Source organism: Mytilus californianus, unplaced genomic scaffold, assembly GCF_021869535.1.
Source record: "Mytilus californianus isolate M0D057914Y unplaced genomic scaffold, xbMytCali1.0.p SCAF_7, whole genome shotgun sequence".
Taxonomy (NCBI): domain Eukaryota; kingdom Metazoa; phylum Mollusca; class Bivalvia; order Mytilida; family Mytilidae; genus Mytilus; species Mytilus californianus.
Window position 1 is genome coordinate 2,929,170 of NW_026262723.1, and position 17,625 is coordinate 2,946,794.

Genomic DNA, 17,625 nt, shown 5'->3' on the forward strand with positions numbered 1-17,625 from the left:
CAGGATGTTTTAGAGGGGGTTATTTGGGGTCATGACTTTCAATGAGTGACGTAGATGTAAGCTTTATTCATTTTCTATGTAACATGTAATTTTATAAAATCTTTCCACAAAAATCAACTTGTACTTTAAATCATAAGTGTTATGTAAGGAAACGACAAGATGCAACATTAACACTTAAAAAACTTCTACTTCATTCTACATTTGTATCAAACATGAAATTATATTTACAACGTACACCCTCATCATAGACTGAACTCACTTACCTATGTATAGAATAATTTCACAAGAGAACAATTAAAACTAATCAGAGGTAAGATTTTAGATTTTTTTTCTTTTTAATTTGTTTATTTCTTTTATTATTTCGGTTAATTCATTTTACTGATTCATTTATTTTTATCTGAGAAGATGTTTATTTTCTTTTCAACTACAAGGGGACGACCATTTGGTATTCGGGGGGTGGGGGGGGGGGGGGGATGAGAGGGGGGCAGGAGGATTTTGAAAATAAATAACTCAGCCTTGATAATAACAAAAATGAATGGTTTGTTCTGTGGTAGTTTGAAAATAAATAACCTGACTTACCATGTATTGAAAATAATTTGGCAGTCCTTTTAAGCCATTTTATAAATGCTATTCTGAAGTATGAGATGGCACCAGATTCTTCCAAAATTCGTCTTTTTTCATATTTTTTTCGGGAAAAACTTCCCAAATCTTTTAATAATATAAATATTAATGTATTTGAAATGTTTGAAAATGGGTTTCATTTCACTTGAGGTATATTGTCTCGTAAACATTTACCTCACTTTTATTACAGGGCCGTAACTACATTGAGGCAAATGCCTCATGTTGGAAATTTCAAAACAAAAGCTTGTCTTCATATCAAATTGTTTTCACGGCAAGTGTCTTGCAAGAAGCAAGTTCTGTTCACCCTCTGACGTAGCCCCTATTTTTTGAGATCCATGTTTCTCATTTATTTTTATTTTTCAGTGTTGATTGTCTATAATGTTTGTCGTTTTGTGTTTTATCTGTTCCCTGGTTTGTCTTTTGTTCATTGATTGCCCTTCTTTATGACTATTCTCATAGTGTTACATTCTATTTGTAATTCAGTAATTATGTTTTAAACTTGAGTTTTATTATATTTAAGGACCTTTTGTCTATTACAAACTGCTTTAAATTGTATCCCAGTAAGGAACTACATCGAGTTGTAATTGAAATGTGTTATAAAAACTGACTTGACATAGTTATATCAATGATAATCTGCCCCCTCTTAACTTAATTTGAAAAAAACATAATTGACAGGTATAAAAGGTTTTTCTGCAAACTGAAACATTTTTTGCTTTGTCCTACATATTGGTCTTTTGATGTTGTCCCTAAAATCTAAAGTCTTACACTGAATCTATATATTTTGCTTTGAGACCAGAATATTGTCAAAATATTAAAACAGAACTTGCGTTTCAGATTAAGAAAGGGTCTGGGAAACGCGCATAATGCATGATTTTGCGCCATTTTTTCTATAGCTTCTTGGGGCCTTCAGCGAACTCCAGACTCTTCGCTGTTTTTTTTTCGCCTCGCTCCGCTCGGCGAAAATGTTTGACAACTTTTAAAAGAGGCTAGTTACAGCCCAGCTTTAATACCTTGTACATATGCAATACATGCAGTTTGCAATTCAGAAGATTAACTTCCAGAGAATGATAATTAATTCTGATTGACTTAATTATTGACAATGTTATTTATTTAAGAATTTAAAAAATGTATGTTTTCAAATATTATAAATATAATTGTAAAATAGATAATCAGTCCCTTGTTTTAATGAAAATAAAAAATCATGCTTCAACAGTGCAGAAAATAAATAATCTGTCCTTTTGGTCCACAAAAATAAATAACCCATCCAAAACAAAATTAATCCTCCTGGCCCCCCAGAATATCAAATGGTCGTCCCCTAATATAAAACAAATCGATTTGTTCAATAACATTCATGAACGAGTTTTTTTTTAAACAATTAAACTTGTCTTTATTTTTTTACCTAATTTTCAACAAACTGTGTTTCCTTTCCCATCTGAAACAAACTTATTGTTCGCTAGCTTGAGTCTGGTGAAACAAATCGTCGTGTGAATCTTAAAGTGTTATATGTTCACTTTTGATACAAATGGAGATAGCAATATTATTTATATCCAAGAGCAATAGTCTTTCTCCTTATACAACTTTAATAAGAAATTTCGACACTCTACGAGTTTTTGTCAGAACTACACAGTTCTATTTCTTTATTATTGGTTGATTATAACACTCAGCTTATTCATCTAGTTAATTCAGAGAAATATTTTATAGCTCATGTTATATCTCCACTATTTTTCAGGTATTTTTGCGGTAAAATAATTGTTAACCAAATTATCTTAGTAGAAATATGTTTAGATTGTTTGCGTGGTATGAACGCATTCTATGAGCAACTTTTAACAAATCCAGCAGTCCAAAATTTGGGATATTACAGTTTAAAAATGAAATTCATGGTCTATCTCCAATAGAAATATAGGGATAAATTCCTAAAACAGCTTTGTTTGTAGTGACGTGTCTGTTGAAAAAAAAATCGAACAAAGAGTTTCTCTTCATGTATGTTAAATTTGATTCCTTATAACTTTTTATGACTCAGTCAAGTATTTATGATATTGCGCTTTTTAACTTTAATTTACATTTACCACTATAACCAAATGGGAAGTATATCATTATAAGATTCAGACGACGAAATCAGAATCAATATCCCCACCGCCTTACAAAGATGGATGGTCAGTGTCTACCACTGAGAACACTCGATCAATAGAAGACAAAGATGGATGATCAGTGCCTACCACTGAGAACACTCGATCAATAGGAGAAAGAAAATGATTCCCTAGTCTAGTTATTGTTGTTGGTCCTTTCAATAAAAAGCTGCCATTTGATTTTTATGGGGGGGGGGGGGGCTAAGATAAAAAATTTTGTTCCCCGTTTTTTTTAAGTTGTAATCTCTGTCCTGCCTTTTTATTTTTTACTCTATTCGGTCCTGCCTTTTTTTTTAGTTTATCCTGACTTTTTTTTACATAAATTGTCATCCTGCCTTTTTTTTTTGGGCAAAGTGTCTCATCCTGCCTTTTTTTTTTACTCAAAACTTCTGTTTTTTCTCAAATTTCATCCTAGCCCCCCCCCCCCCCCCCCCTAAAAATCAAACGGTAGCTCCATAAGTACCGGTGCCTCGGTGACCGAATAGTCTAAGTAGTTCATCTACTGTACTGTACCACTAGCCTGTCAACACTGAGACTGTCAGTTCCAACCCCACACGTGGCACGTGCGAAGGTCGGTGGGTCTCTGCTGGTACTTAGTTTTCCTCCACCAATAAAAACTTACCACCACAGTATAGCCAATAGTCCTGAAACAAGATGAAGAACAGCGATATAAGGACTATGCTGTGGATGTACTAGTATTTTTTGTCACAATGTATTGTGATTGTTGTCCTTGTACAAAAAGAGTGGTTCCGTATTAGCGTGATATACTGAAGGCGAATGGTTATGAGTTCGAATCAAACTATTATTGTAATATGCTTTTATTTTAAAACGCATGTACAACAGATGGAAGTGAGATCAGAGACTACTAGGTATTTGACATAGAGTGCAGAAGGTTAATAGTTCGATCCCCGGTAGAGACAAAATTGGGATCTTAAAACTGGTATTTGATTTTTTTCAAATAAGAACGTTATATTCAGGTGTAAGATCAAAGACTATTTGGGTTAGAGTAAAACGATACGTCTTATCTTGCAATATTGCATTCACCTTCGGACCTTTAAAAGAGCTTTTGTGAGAGTTCTTTTACGGAGAGAGCTAGCTAGACATTATTCCGACTCTATACGTCAGCTTAAATGTCATCATTCCGACAGCAATTGGCTGCATATATACACCCAACACAGCAAAACGAACACCTATCTTTACCATGGGTTTTATTGCGGGATGGGAACAGTACAGATGGCCTGGGGCACATTTTTATACCCAAGTTGATCATATTATGTATACAATAATCACACAATATTTTGCCTAGTCGTTGTCAGAGGTTACACTTTTCTTTATTATCATTTATTTAGTGATTGTTTTCAATTATTCATTATGAAAATAAGGAGAGGCGGTTTGATTTCCACGATATCTTTCAAGGAAAGACACAAGCACAATGATGTTATATGTAAAACCTACATTACACCATTCGATCTTCAATAATGAGCAAAATCATATCGTATAGTTAGTTATACAATTCCGGGGGACAAAACGTTAATTAATCAATAGAGAAACAACGGCTTAATTCAATCTTATAACATGGTTGTTTGTCCTTCCTCAACTATAAATTGGATTTCTCCCTTTGTATTTTTAACCTGACGAATCGAGACAAAATAGATGAGTCAGGTGAGCTAATTAATACACGAATGATTTTAATCTTCACGTGCCCTAACTTCCCACCTTTTCAAACAAATGGGGGGGGGGGGGGGGGGGGGGGGGGGGGGGTTAGTGCAACAGTAGCAGCAATTAGATGAAAATCTCTATGTCATACTAACATATTATTATTTATTGTTTACTCCCTTTTTAAAGTTTTAGACTGAGAAGTGGCACGTACTTACAAGTACATGTGTATTTGATGGCATTCCTCTGTTCATTTACGACCTTGTCTCAGGCTGGTTAAAATATAAATCTACCTTTTTGTATGAAAATATTATACAACCAATATGGTTACAACGCCAAAATACATTTTGTTAACTTTATTTTATTTTTAAAAGCAATTATTCCTGAAAATATCTTGTTCCTGTTTTTTATCAGAAATATAAAAGATAATTTACAAAAATGACGTAACTTTATCTTTAAATAAAATTTCCTTATTTCTACGTCCTTTTGTGTTTCTTTGTAAAATGTTATCTACCTTTAAATAATAAATTTAAATTCAACCTTTAGAAATTTAAAATGACCTGCATAGCGTATAAGGATAAAGTCAACAACAATATACCAATTCAAGTATGTAATGAATCTGTTTAAATGACTTCCGGGTGTACATAATTTTTCATAAGGATGCGATGGATTCTTCTAGTCCTGGATGGATATATCTTGTTTTAACATGGGGTAAGAATTATCTAACTGATAGTAATGTCAAGTGTGTGATAGGTTATAGAAAATCTCTTAGATTTGTAGTTGAGAAACGTATATTTACTTGGGGTATCTGACTCTTTACTATTAATGAGTATAGTATAACACTGGTATGTTGTACGTTTGAAACTCATGTAAAAAGTTGTCATAGATATAAGAAGATGTGGTATGAGTGCCAATGAGACAACTCTCCATCCAAGTCAAAATTTATAAAAGTAAACCATTATAGGTCAAAGTACGGTCTTCAACACGGAGCCTTGGCTCACACCGAACATGTTTATTTATGGTGAGTTTGCATTGGCTGCCTTGTCATGGAACAAATTACCGTTCCTTTATAAAAATGAGTTCCCAGTGAAAGAAATACTCTGTCACATTGCTATTTTTTCTTATGTTTTAAAATGAAACTATATTTACGACATACGAAATATAACTATGTTGTTTTCGCTGAAAATAATAACACATAGTTTGTTCCTGGAGGAATAAAGGACATATAAAAAATGAAAACAACGCGTTATAAATTTCATGTGTCCGAATATGTGCTTCAAAAGGAACACTTATATCGTTGTTCATTATGATAGTACAGTAATAATCTACATATACATGTATGTAAGGAGGAACACATATAAATTGGCAGCCCTACCCGGTAGTGTTATTCACATCAACTTTACCTACATTAATACATGTATATCATGATTATAAAAATGTTTGGTGTTTTCTGTATATAAATGACCTTTTGACATTGATTGAGTTTTACCCAATTCGTATGGTAAAGGGGAGACTTCCAAATGTATTTCTAATAATAGTCAAACCTGCGACATTTATGTCGTGGAAGCGAGACATCATAGCGAGCTTACATTCCATCGTCATGGGCGGTGTCAATATTTAGATTCAGTCTCTGGTTAAATTTTGTTTTAAATCTTATTCACGGAATGTTATAAAAGTTGGACCGAAGCTTTTTTATTACAAAAAAAAAAAAAAAAAAAACAGTGTCCAGAGCAAAATTTGAATTGTTTTTTTCATTTTTTCGTATTTTACTGATAAATGGACTTTACTATATTAATATTATTAAAATAATTGTTGTTTTCATAATGGTTATATGTCCAAGGTCTGGTATAATGGTTGAGGATGCATGTAATGGCACGAGGCAACGCCGAGGGACATTACAGCATCCGAGGCCGAGGACAAATAACAGGGTCAATTTGAAAACACCAATTTCTTAACACTTTTATTTACCAAACGGTCAGTGTGTAATATTCAACCAAGCCAAATCAGTTTTTTTTTGTGGAGAAATGGTGTATATAAATATATAATTATACCAAATGCAATATTAAAAAGAAACTTTTAAAGTGATGTAATGGAATGACATGTAAATGTAAACGTAAATATAGTTTTATTGTTGTCCTATTCAAAACAATTTACGGCATACAAAATTCGAGATTTCATTCTGGATTTTAAAACTCAAAATTAAATAAAATGATACACACCCTGGAATGTATTATGTAATAATAACTTGACAACAGGGTCAAATAAGATAAGGCATGAGTCTTGGGAACTTTCAATTTCATTTTCTTAATGTTTCTTTTCCCAAGAAATGTATTTGAATTGATAACAACTGAAAACCCGTAATAGCGCTGATTATTCATAATGGCACGGTTTCTTCATAATGGCCCTGTTTATTCATAATGGCCCTGTATTAATGCCCTGTTAGTCTTCAATGGACCAGTTTTGCTCTTATTAATAAAGGGACAGTTTCATACAAAACTGGTTACAGACAGTCCCCAGGAATTTCTTTTTTTTTTTACACAACATAATTTTAAACCTTCATGGATTATTATGAAACTTGGACAGAAGCTAATTTTTAAGACCAAGAAAAAACATCTAAAGAAAAAAGTTAGATGAAAGAAATATCTATTTTTATTGATAACTGGACTTACTTTTTACAGGCAATATTACACTTAAACACTGACAACACAACAGCAATCGTAAGGCCACACCAATTTGATTAATAGTTCTTTGGATTTCCCCGCTCCTGTTTTGGAGAAATTGAAAAAAAAATATTACCGCTTCCGAAATTTTTTGCCGATCCAAAATTAGTTTTTCCTTGAATTTTTTTTCACATAGACTCTTTTCTGTTGCATATAATTCTCCTATCGTTTTAAATGCACGTGTGATAAATCGATTTGTAAATAAAAGGTCAACAGAAGTATACCGCTGTTCAATAGTCATAATTCGATTAAGCAAAAATAAATCCGGGTAACAAACTAAAACCGAGAGAAACACATCAAATATAAGAGGAAAACAACGGACACCACAAACACTGAACTACAACAATAAACAATCATTTACCATATAATGAAAACTATCAAATATCTTTCAGGGGCATTTTTTTGGATACATACACATATTTTAATTTTATTCAACATTTGTCATTTACCTAACTAACATACTTCCTAGGGGGGGGGGGGGGGGGGGGTTGTGATTTCACAAAACATGTTTAACCCCGCCGTATTTTTGCGCCTATCCCAAATCAGGAGCCTCTGGCCTTTGTTAGTCGTGTATGTTTTTTTAAATTTTAGTTCATTTATATGTTTCGGAGTTTAGTGTGACGTCCATTGAACTAGTACACATATTGTTTAGGAGCCAGCTGAAGCCCGCCCCCGGATGCGGGATTTTCTCGCTGTGTTGAAGACCCAATGGTGAACTTGGGCTGTTTTCTGCTCTTTGGTCGGGTTGTTGTCTCTTTGACACATTTCCCATTTCCATTCTCAATTTTATTTCTCTTGTAAAATGCATCTGCTATGCTTCCTAAATATATATATATATGGATTTAAATGAAAGTTCACATAGACAAAGCTTACTTGAAGAAAATAACCAAAATTAACTTAAAACCACAGTGAGACAAGAAAGTCTGATATGGTACATGCACCAATAAATCAAATTATATGCATTAGAGCATATGTTTCTCCTCGTTTTTCTATGAAATAACCCAGTTATAACATGTACATAAGTTGAACAACTTCTAAATCACACAATTTAGAAAAAAAAAAGTATACCGCTCGCTTCACTTGTAGAGCACTCGCCTCTAAAAAACTCATTTTCAAGAAATATATAAAAACAAAAAAATTTCGCTCGCTCGCCCCATATTTTTTGAAGCTTTTGTTTAAAGAACTGTTAATCAAATTGGTGTGGACTAAGCAAGACACATTTTGTAATTGAGACAATTGCTTTTCTTCAAAACCATTTGGCAAGACTTTAAAGTCAATTAATCATTTTCAAGTCTACACTATTTTTATTAATATTAACAAACTAAATGACCATATAGAACAATTACAATGTTTAAAAAAAAAGCAATGAATCAAAGCATGTAAACGGTAATGTGCTACATGTTCATCCACCTCGGAGCCCTCCCACCGGAACATTTTACAAAATTGACCACCTTAATCAACGTTGACCCAGCCAAAATATTTCATGTAATGAAAGGCATCTTAATATAAAAACAGTCGCAAAAAAAGTTTGTTTCAAGTATATTTTCTTACATTCTCATTGTTTTTACCCAATTCGAACAAAATAGAAATTGTCTTATTGATATATGATGTATATGAAACAGTCAGGTTGATTCGTATCAAGTTCTTGAAGATATATTTCCTTTTGAAGAAGTTATCACCTTGAAGATAAGCAAACAGACGGTTGTTATCAGATGACATTTAAATTAAAGTGATTATACTAGTCAACAAAAGTAACGATACACAAGTTTGAACTTTAATTTATCATGAAATATAATAAATAGGATGAACTGTTAAATTATCCAATGAAAAACATTCATTTGCAAAGCAAATACATATCATTAAAAGAATCTGACCGAATTGGAAAGTGAGAAAACACCGTGTTATTGAACACAGGGAGTCAAATTTATTTTGCGGAAAATGATGACAAAAGTTGGCACTTAATTTCGAAGATAAGTATTCAAATATCTGCACAGGCATTTAAAATTTTAGCCAGACCATGTTTAAAGTTTAAAGTTTAAAGTTTTAAGTTCTAATGTCGAATTTTGAATTTTGGGGTGAAAATACGATTTTTGAAATAACAAAAATTGCAAAAAAAAAAAATATTTGCCTTAAATCAATGGTTTTGGTTAGAAAATAACACTCTGTAAATATTAGACCAATTGGGCAATTATCTACCTAGGTACAGTGTATCCAATTTCATTATATAGGGAAAATACATTGCCTTGTATCGTTTCTTTTGATGACTAGTATATGATACTTCAAATTTATGAAAACATGTTGAATATGTTTTATATATACTTAAATGGCTGTGATTTGTATATAAAACACATTTACGTGGACTTTCTTTTAAAAGAAAAACTTTTTTTCTTGTAATCAAAATCTCCATAAATGTTCTGCTATTGAATTATTGTCTCCTCCCGTACTCTTATTTGCCGACAGCTTTTTTTTGTATACAATGACTTTAACCATGAGACCTCTCATTAGAACTTCCGCAACCACACAGCGAAAGTGCGAGTGAAAAACCGCGATGAAAGAAAAGGTAAACAGAGAGTGTTTATTGGTTCCGAAAGGAAAAAAAAATACATTGTACATTAAAATATTTAAAAACTGGTATGACACAGTCTAATTAATCAAATGGAAACGGATGGAAAATATAAAAAAAAAAACATATACACATTGCTTTATCTTCTCAGTCATCTATTTTTCACGTACTTCATGATTCCGTGTTGCTTGATTATTAAGGTAAAGGTCGGTTAACTAAGTCACCAAAACCGAAAAGTTCCAATCATCGAATGAAATATTTTTTGTGCCGATTATATGTTATGGTAAATTTTGTAATAAATGTTATAATAAGTGCACAAAGGATTTGGTTTAATGTATATGCATGCATTGGTTCGGTAATATACTAACATTATAATCACCAGAAACTTGTTTCATATATGCCTTTTGAAAAAAACTTTTTATTTTCATGACTTTTGAAAAAAGTTTTCATTGACGAATTCGCAGAATTCAATGTTAGAAATAACAAATACATACGTCATGTTTTGTTAATAGGTCATATTAGACATTTTCGGAAACTATAGTTCACAATAACTTTTAAGTTGACGATGATAATTACAGGTACACCTACCTGTAGGTCATCTCAAAATACACAATGTCTCGAAAGATGTGGCTACATGCTTAATAAGCGAAAACAATTAAAGAAAATGTTTTAATTTCGAATGAAATCAGCAATCTGTTAACAGTAGTTTATCTGTTTTAATCGTCTGATTCTGATGAAGAGCTGACTCAAGGCTTACAATATTTTAGGTATTTTCTTAGCCATGAATTTCTCATAGCTCAGCCGTTTCCTTTTAACTAGCTGGAGACAACTGGAGAAACAGCCGAAACCCTTTTATACATATTGAAACAAATGTGAAATGATATTTTCCAGCGTAACACTGGCAGGACACACAAACTTATCCTAGAAAATAAAGTTGTTGTTCATGCTGTGGCTAAGATCATATCCGTGATTTCATATGCTAACCGGTTTTTTTTTTACGTAATCGTTACCACAATACATGACGAAATTATTTTGTGCAATTCCGTGTTTTACCAACATTTTCATAATCTAGTACAGTGGCCATCTCTAAATGAATGGAGAGCAAAAGTGGGAAAAAAATCCCAAAGTCAACGGACGCTATTGACGGTACCTCAACGGAAATTTACAGGTCACTAGTTGACCCCAGAAGTTTTATTTTTCAGGACATCGCCATTTTCATTGTATCCATACTCAGGTCGATAATTTTGGCAAAATTTGTTATATTGATTCCGGGTTTCTGGGATATCAAAATGAACCGCAATAGTTTGCAATGATGATGTCAACTGGTAGAAATACTGAGCTTAACTTTCCTGAAGTGATAGTTTTACTGGCTGATAAACTATATCCTCTTATGGTACCCTATAAACGACAACAGATACAGCGAGAACCGGACAATTTAAAAGGGAGGCGTCGAAAATTTAATAATTGCATAAAAAAATACAGAGTTACAGTTGACTAATAAATTGGAAAATTGACGAATTATAGAGCTATGGGAAGTCTTTGCAAGCAATCCAGCAGAAAACTCTGTCAAATTGTAAATATGTGTGCTGCTTTTGTATGCAGCCGTCGCGACTTGTTTTGTTGATTTAAATAAAAGACATCTTATGCGTTATTCGCTTTTCAATTTATCAATATTCAGGGGCGGATTCAGGCGGGGATGTGGCGGGCGTGCGCCACCCACCCCCCCTAAAATTTGCAAAGCATGGGTTGTCCTCAGCTTAATAATATTTCGATAAGTTTACCTCCGCGAAAATTTAAGTTTGCGCCCCCCATCCCTAAACCTAAAATCCTGGATAAGCCCCTGACATTGTACACTTCGAGATGGTCCCTATAGAATTATCTGTAAATGTCATCATCAATGTAAACATAAAAGTTTTAAACAGTTTTCGAAAATGTCTAATAATAGTATTCATTGTACCATTTGTCAGCAATTATATACTTCTACATATAAATTGAGTATCGTTTGATTTTGCCAGTTTTAATGGACTTCACCTTTTTTAATTTACCGTGAAGTTCGCTATTTTTGTTAAATTTTTTTATAAAAACGTATAGCAGACTATAATAAAATTACATTTTTGTGACATAGAAATGTATTGATTCAATAGCCTTTCTAGTTCTACGCTCTGGAGATCTGGTATAATAGACAATGAGAAAAATATCCTTCCCCATGTTCACAGAACAGATATCGCTGTACTATCTTCAACAAGGAGCAAAACTTTAGCATATAGTAAGCCATTAACTATCCCTGGATGACCAAACGTGAAATAATTCAAAAGGGAAGAACAACTGCCTCAGGCCAGTTTATGCTGAAAACAATAAATGAAAAAAATTTTGAATGAAAAAAATTATGACAGAAAGTAACCAATGACGACCTCTGAATGTCAGGATCACTGCTTAGTACAGGCACACAATGTGGTGAGCTTAAAGATGATTTTGATCGTATAACATTCCTTAAAACATGAAACAGTGATGTTTTAAATCATACAAACTACAAATCAGTTGAAAAGGGGATAGACTCATTACGTCGGTACTAGACATAAATAGACGAAAGACACAAAGTAGCGACATAACAGTATTCGTAGTTACTTAAAGCTAATCCAAAGTCAAATTCCATAATTAGAAATATAAATTATATTTCCCTTGAAACTAGAACTACTTTAAAGTCTAGGTTGAAAGTTTGCAAGGACGATAACGACTACAGAAAGAGTTTAATTTGTCTATTCCAATAAGGCCATAACAAAGAAATCAATATGTGCTGCTTAAAGGACTCTTACCTTTGCAGTTGTGTCCTAGATTTTTTGGTATTTGTTTAGCGTACCATTTCGATGCAATGAAGCCAACCCGTTTCAAGGGATTTTCTTCTAACAGTGTATTCCTACTGCTGTTCTATTGCACTACTGTACTCGATTTGGGGAGGGTTGAACGCTTACAAATATGTTCAACTTCGCCAAATTTTAACTAAAAAGCCTGTAATCTAGTAACTGTCGTTGGTTGCCGTCCGTCTTTATCGTTTTAAGTTTTATGTAACTATCTTGAATCTGGTCCATGAGGTCGCGTGTTTTCTCTATTTAAATTCTTTCACATTTGGCTTTGTTCAAATGGTTGGAGAAAGGGTTGTCAATAAATTATCTAAATAGGCATAACCAGTTTCCTTGCACAAACAGTCGAAGTCGGAAAGCTGACTTGTCCTAGTCGAAATGAAATATTTATGGAATTTAAGAGCGCTTTATACGCTATTTTGGTTGTTGATGAAAACAGGTATAGTTACCTGTACTTGTTTACATCCTTGAACTTCAGATGATAGGTGTTTCGTTGACAATCAGACCACATCTCTATATTGTACTTTATAATTTTTTCAGCTTAACCATTAACAATATGCAAGTCATTGAAAATTTTAAAAAGTTTTATATCAGTATTTTTTACATGCGTGCGTTGAGCACCGAAAGAAGCAGAAGGCTTACAATGCACAGTTATAAGGCAATCAAAGTCTTAATGACATATAATATGTCTTCGGTGGCTTTTTTTTATTTATCTTATTTATCTATTTAAACATTTTTTTTCATGGGGAAGGGGGTCTTAATTTTGTCGTATGAATAAATACCTACTACAAAATACTAATCACATTTCGCAAAGTCAGGTAACTCTACGTTATAAACGCTATCTTAATAAATTTTAAAAGGTGTAACTAATACACTTAAAAAACCACTTTATGTAAGAGCGTGTCGACCACAAAGTTATATAATGTATCGAAGGCGTATACGTCCGTTTTAAAGTATCCTGAAGTATAATGTCTTAATTTTACAAAGTCTAGGCGGAATGAGGAAGTTAAGTCAACGATTTGTTTATTTGCTAATGTTTTATGTTGTCATTGTTGAAAGTTTAAATATTTATAAATCTTATATATCTCCATTGGAAGTTGGAAAATCATTATTAAGCTGTGTATTTATTTTTCTTTTGTTTTACAGTTATTGTCAGTCGTAACACAACCGGGAAATAATTTGTAATTTTTAAACACATTTTTATTATTGTGTTAATAATTGTTTACAATGACAATTCTGTCATGACGTGTTCTAGCGTATTGAAAATTAAAAAAAAATGACTAAAAGGGAAATAATTCAGTGTTTTATTTCTTTGATTAGTATCGAACTTAAGCAGGTTCTCAGTTGTGCTTTCAGAATAAAAAAAAAGAAAAGAAAGGGAAGTTTTACAGGTTCCAACTAAAAACTTAGGTGTTTCAGAGTATTTTTTTTCTTCCATTGTTAACGTGATTTCAAAAGAGAGGCGAAAGATACCAGAGGGACATTCAAACTCATAAGTCGAAAATAAACTGACAATGCAATGGCTAAAAAAGAAAAAGACTAACAGACAAACAATAGTACACAAAACACAACATAAACAATTAAAGACTGAGCAACACGAACTCCACCAAAAGAACTGGGGGTGATTTCAGGTGCTCCGGAAGGGTAAGCAGATCCTGCTCCACATGTATTCAAAAATATTTTGATAAAAGCGGTGTTTAACTGCTAGATTCTTGAATCGGCTTTAAACATGTTTGGTTTTGTTTTACAAAAAGCTTAAATTGTGTACTTTTTATATATAATTATACAATCAGAATGTTAGAAGGTTGCCTCGGTGGCCAATGTTAAATCAAACTGTTTACCAGGAGCCTAAGTGTTCAGAGGTTAATTGTATTATAACAAGATGTTTCAATTACAAGGGGTGTATTAATTGAAATAGTATCTTGGAGAATGGGGCGTCAAAAGGAATGACATTGAAATGTTATTTATAAAATTACAATAACAGTTGACAGTTAAACTACAGCAACAATTATAACATAATTTTCAGAATATCGAAGCTCAATTAAAATTGAGTGTAACTGAAAAATGGCTCAATGACCTTTTACATTTAATTACATGAGTTTTGCAAATTATTACAGTCAATGATAATGATTTCTTGTTTTCCATTACTGTATCCCTTGCTGCCAATCTCAAGAGGTATGGATGCATGAAAACATGTTTAACCCCGCCGCATTTTTGCGCCTGTCCCAAGTCAGGAGCCTCTGGCCTTTGTTAGTCTTGTATGTTTTTTAATTTTAGTTCATTTATATGTTTTGGAGTTTAGTGTGACGTCCATTTTCACAACTAGCACACAATTTTATTTAGGAGCCAGCTGAAGACCACCTACGGGTGCGGGATTTTCTCGCTGCATTAAGACCCATTGGTGGCCTTCGGCTGTTGTCTGCTCTTTGGTCGGGTTGTTGTCTCTTTGAAATATTCCCCATTTCCATTCTCAATCCTATGGAAGTGTCCTTTGTATTTTCATCATTCAGACCATCAAAATAGGAAAACTGAATAACCTAATCGAACTAGAATATACAAGAACAATAATATAAAACTTTAATGAATTTTAAACATATTTACATAACATTTAAGCGCTATGCACGTTGAAGAAAATGATGAATTATTACACCTTTACTTCTTTCTGTAAAATGTTGTATTAAATGACACAAGAAAACAAATAAATTAGTTTAATCTGATTTCTTATATATTGTAAATTACTTCTTTTCTATAAATTTTTCATTTTCTATAAATATCAGTTTTTAGCTCCCTTTAAACGTGTGTTTTGTTATGAATTAGGCCGTAAGTTTTCTCAATTGAATTGTTAAATATTTTTCATGTCAAGACCTTTTATAGCCGACCAAACAGTATGGATTTTTCATTGTTGAAGGCCGTATGGTTGCCTATAATTGCTTACATCCACTTCATTTGAACTTTGGTGGATAGTTGTCTCATTGGCAATCATACCACATCTCCTTATTTTTATACTATTTGTGTAATATTTAAAACACAAACAACATAGAGTTGTAAAAAATGATAGAACTGGTATTAACACACGGACTGTAAATTTTAAAAAAAGATGGAAAACATTTTAGCTTCCCTTTCTTTGTATTTATGATTCTGTCTTATTGTTGTTGCTGATAAAAAACCAAACCGACCGTGCGAGACTCTCATGGGTAGTCAAGGTCGCTAAAAAAACCTGGGAGTAGTATAAACCAAAAATTAAGTATATATATAAAGATAAGAAGATGTGGTATGATTGCCAATGAGACAACTATCCACCAGAGAACCTACAAATGTCGTAGGTTAGCAACTATAATAGGTCAATGTGTGGCCTTCAAAAATGAGCTAAACCCTAATCGCATAGCAAGCTATCAAAGGCCCCGAAATGACAAATGTAAACCAATTCAAACAAGACAACTAATGGTCAGAGTTATGTACAAAATAATAAACAAAAAACAAATATGACATACAGCAACAAACGACAACTATTGAATTACAGGCTTCTGACTTGGGACAGGCATAATGTGTCGGGGTTGAACATTTCTGTGGGCGCGCAAATCCTCTTCCTTACCTGAGACAGTGGTGTAAAAGCACAGAATAAGAACAAACTATAAATATCAGTTGAAAAGGGCTGAACTCATTCTAAAGAAGTTCATTGGATGATACCAGACCGTTTTTAAAGTATTCTGAAGTATAACGTTTTATTTTTACGCAGTCTAGGCGGAATGAGGAAGTTAGTCAACTATGTGTTTATTTGCTAATGTTTTATGTTGTCATTGTTGAAAGTTTGAATAGTTATAAATCTTATCTATCTACATCCTAATCAAGCTGTGTATCTTGTTTTTATTTGTTGACTGTTATTGTCAGTCGTAACACAACAAATGATTTGAAATTTTAAACACATTTTATTATTATGGTTATATTATTTATAATTACAATTCTTTTAGGTCTAGTTCTGGCGTACTAGAAATTAAAAAAAAAATCATAAAAGCTTGTTCAACTGCTGGAACCTCTTCGCTGGACCATATATTTCTTTTATTTATTTATTTTTTCACAAAAAGTTTAAATTGTGAACTCTGAGGTCAGTTGTATATACGATCAGGATGTTAGAAGGTTGTCTCGTTGGCCTTATAGTAAGCCTCGCTTTTCGTCCTGTTTCTAAAGCTCGTTCAAATAAGTTTTATATTTTCCGACAATGTACATATATTGTATACTTATCTGACTTATAAATCGTATTTATTACTTCTCTTCCTATATTTTTTTAATTTATCTATAAATAACAGTTTCAGCTTTATTAAGGTATTTCTAAATGTGTTACATGTTAAAAAAACTCATCATAAAGTTGTAAAACATCAAAGCACTGTAACACTCATACTTTAAATTTAAAAAAAAAGATGGAAAACATATTAGCTTCTTTCTCGAATACATTTTTGATTTTCTCTCTTTTTTTCTTTTTTTTTTTAGATAAAGCTAAAAATTAAGTTTCGACACAGTTTTGATTAAGTTTTTTTTCGATTGCACTGAAAACAATTACTTTGCATTTTTTATCATTAACTTCACATCTCTTTGTTTAATATGAACAATAAGCAGGATAAACAGACAATCATCAACTTCCTTTTTCTCTCTCTTTCTTCTCAATAATAATAAGAGGATGATACAACACTTATCTTTAGTCATTTTCGATGCGATAAAATAAGCGTTTTTTTTTGTTTTTTTGTTTTTTTGTATTTTGTTTTTTGTGGAAACAGGGGGAGGGGGGGGGGGGTGCAGTAAGGAATGCAAATGACAAAATGAAACACCAATTCTCTAAAGGTCAAAGGACAAGGATGCACGTAATATCACTACAGATTACCTTATATCCTCCCACAAAGTATATCTTCAAATGACATATTATGTTTACGTATGCGTCGTTAGAATATATCATCTCATCTCAGAGAAGTTGAGAAACCAAATGTAGTAACAATCATATATAACGAAGTATGTATCCTTGCGTCGCTTCTAAATTCCAAATTGTACCATCTGTACATGTTATTCAGGACGGACATATTTATGCAGAGTTA

General features: G+C 32.6%; 1 protein-coding gene across 3 annotated transcripts in view; it reads left to right on the forward strand.

Annotated features, from left to right (window-relative positions):
• The first annotated feature begins 126 nt into the window (after window positions 1-126).
• LOC127710115 (protein PFC0760c-like) overlaps window positions 127-17,625 on the forward strand; it is a 41,101-nt gene continuing 23,602 nt past the window's right edge. For 2 of the 3 annotated variants that reach the window (XM_052215857.1, XM_052215858.1), the window contains exon 1: window positions 4,948-5,114. In XM_052215857.1, coding sequence (XP_052071817.1) covers window positions 5,069-5,114 — 46 coding nt within the window. In that variant the 5' untranslated portion in view covers window positions 4,948-5,068. Of the gene's footprint in view, window positions 311-4,947; window positions 5,115-17,625 lie in introns of those variants that run through there. The other variant, XM_052215859.1, reaches the window with a different exon arrangement.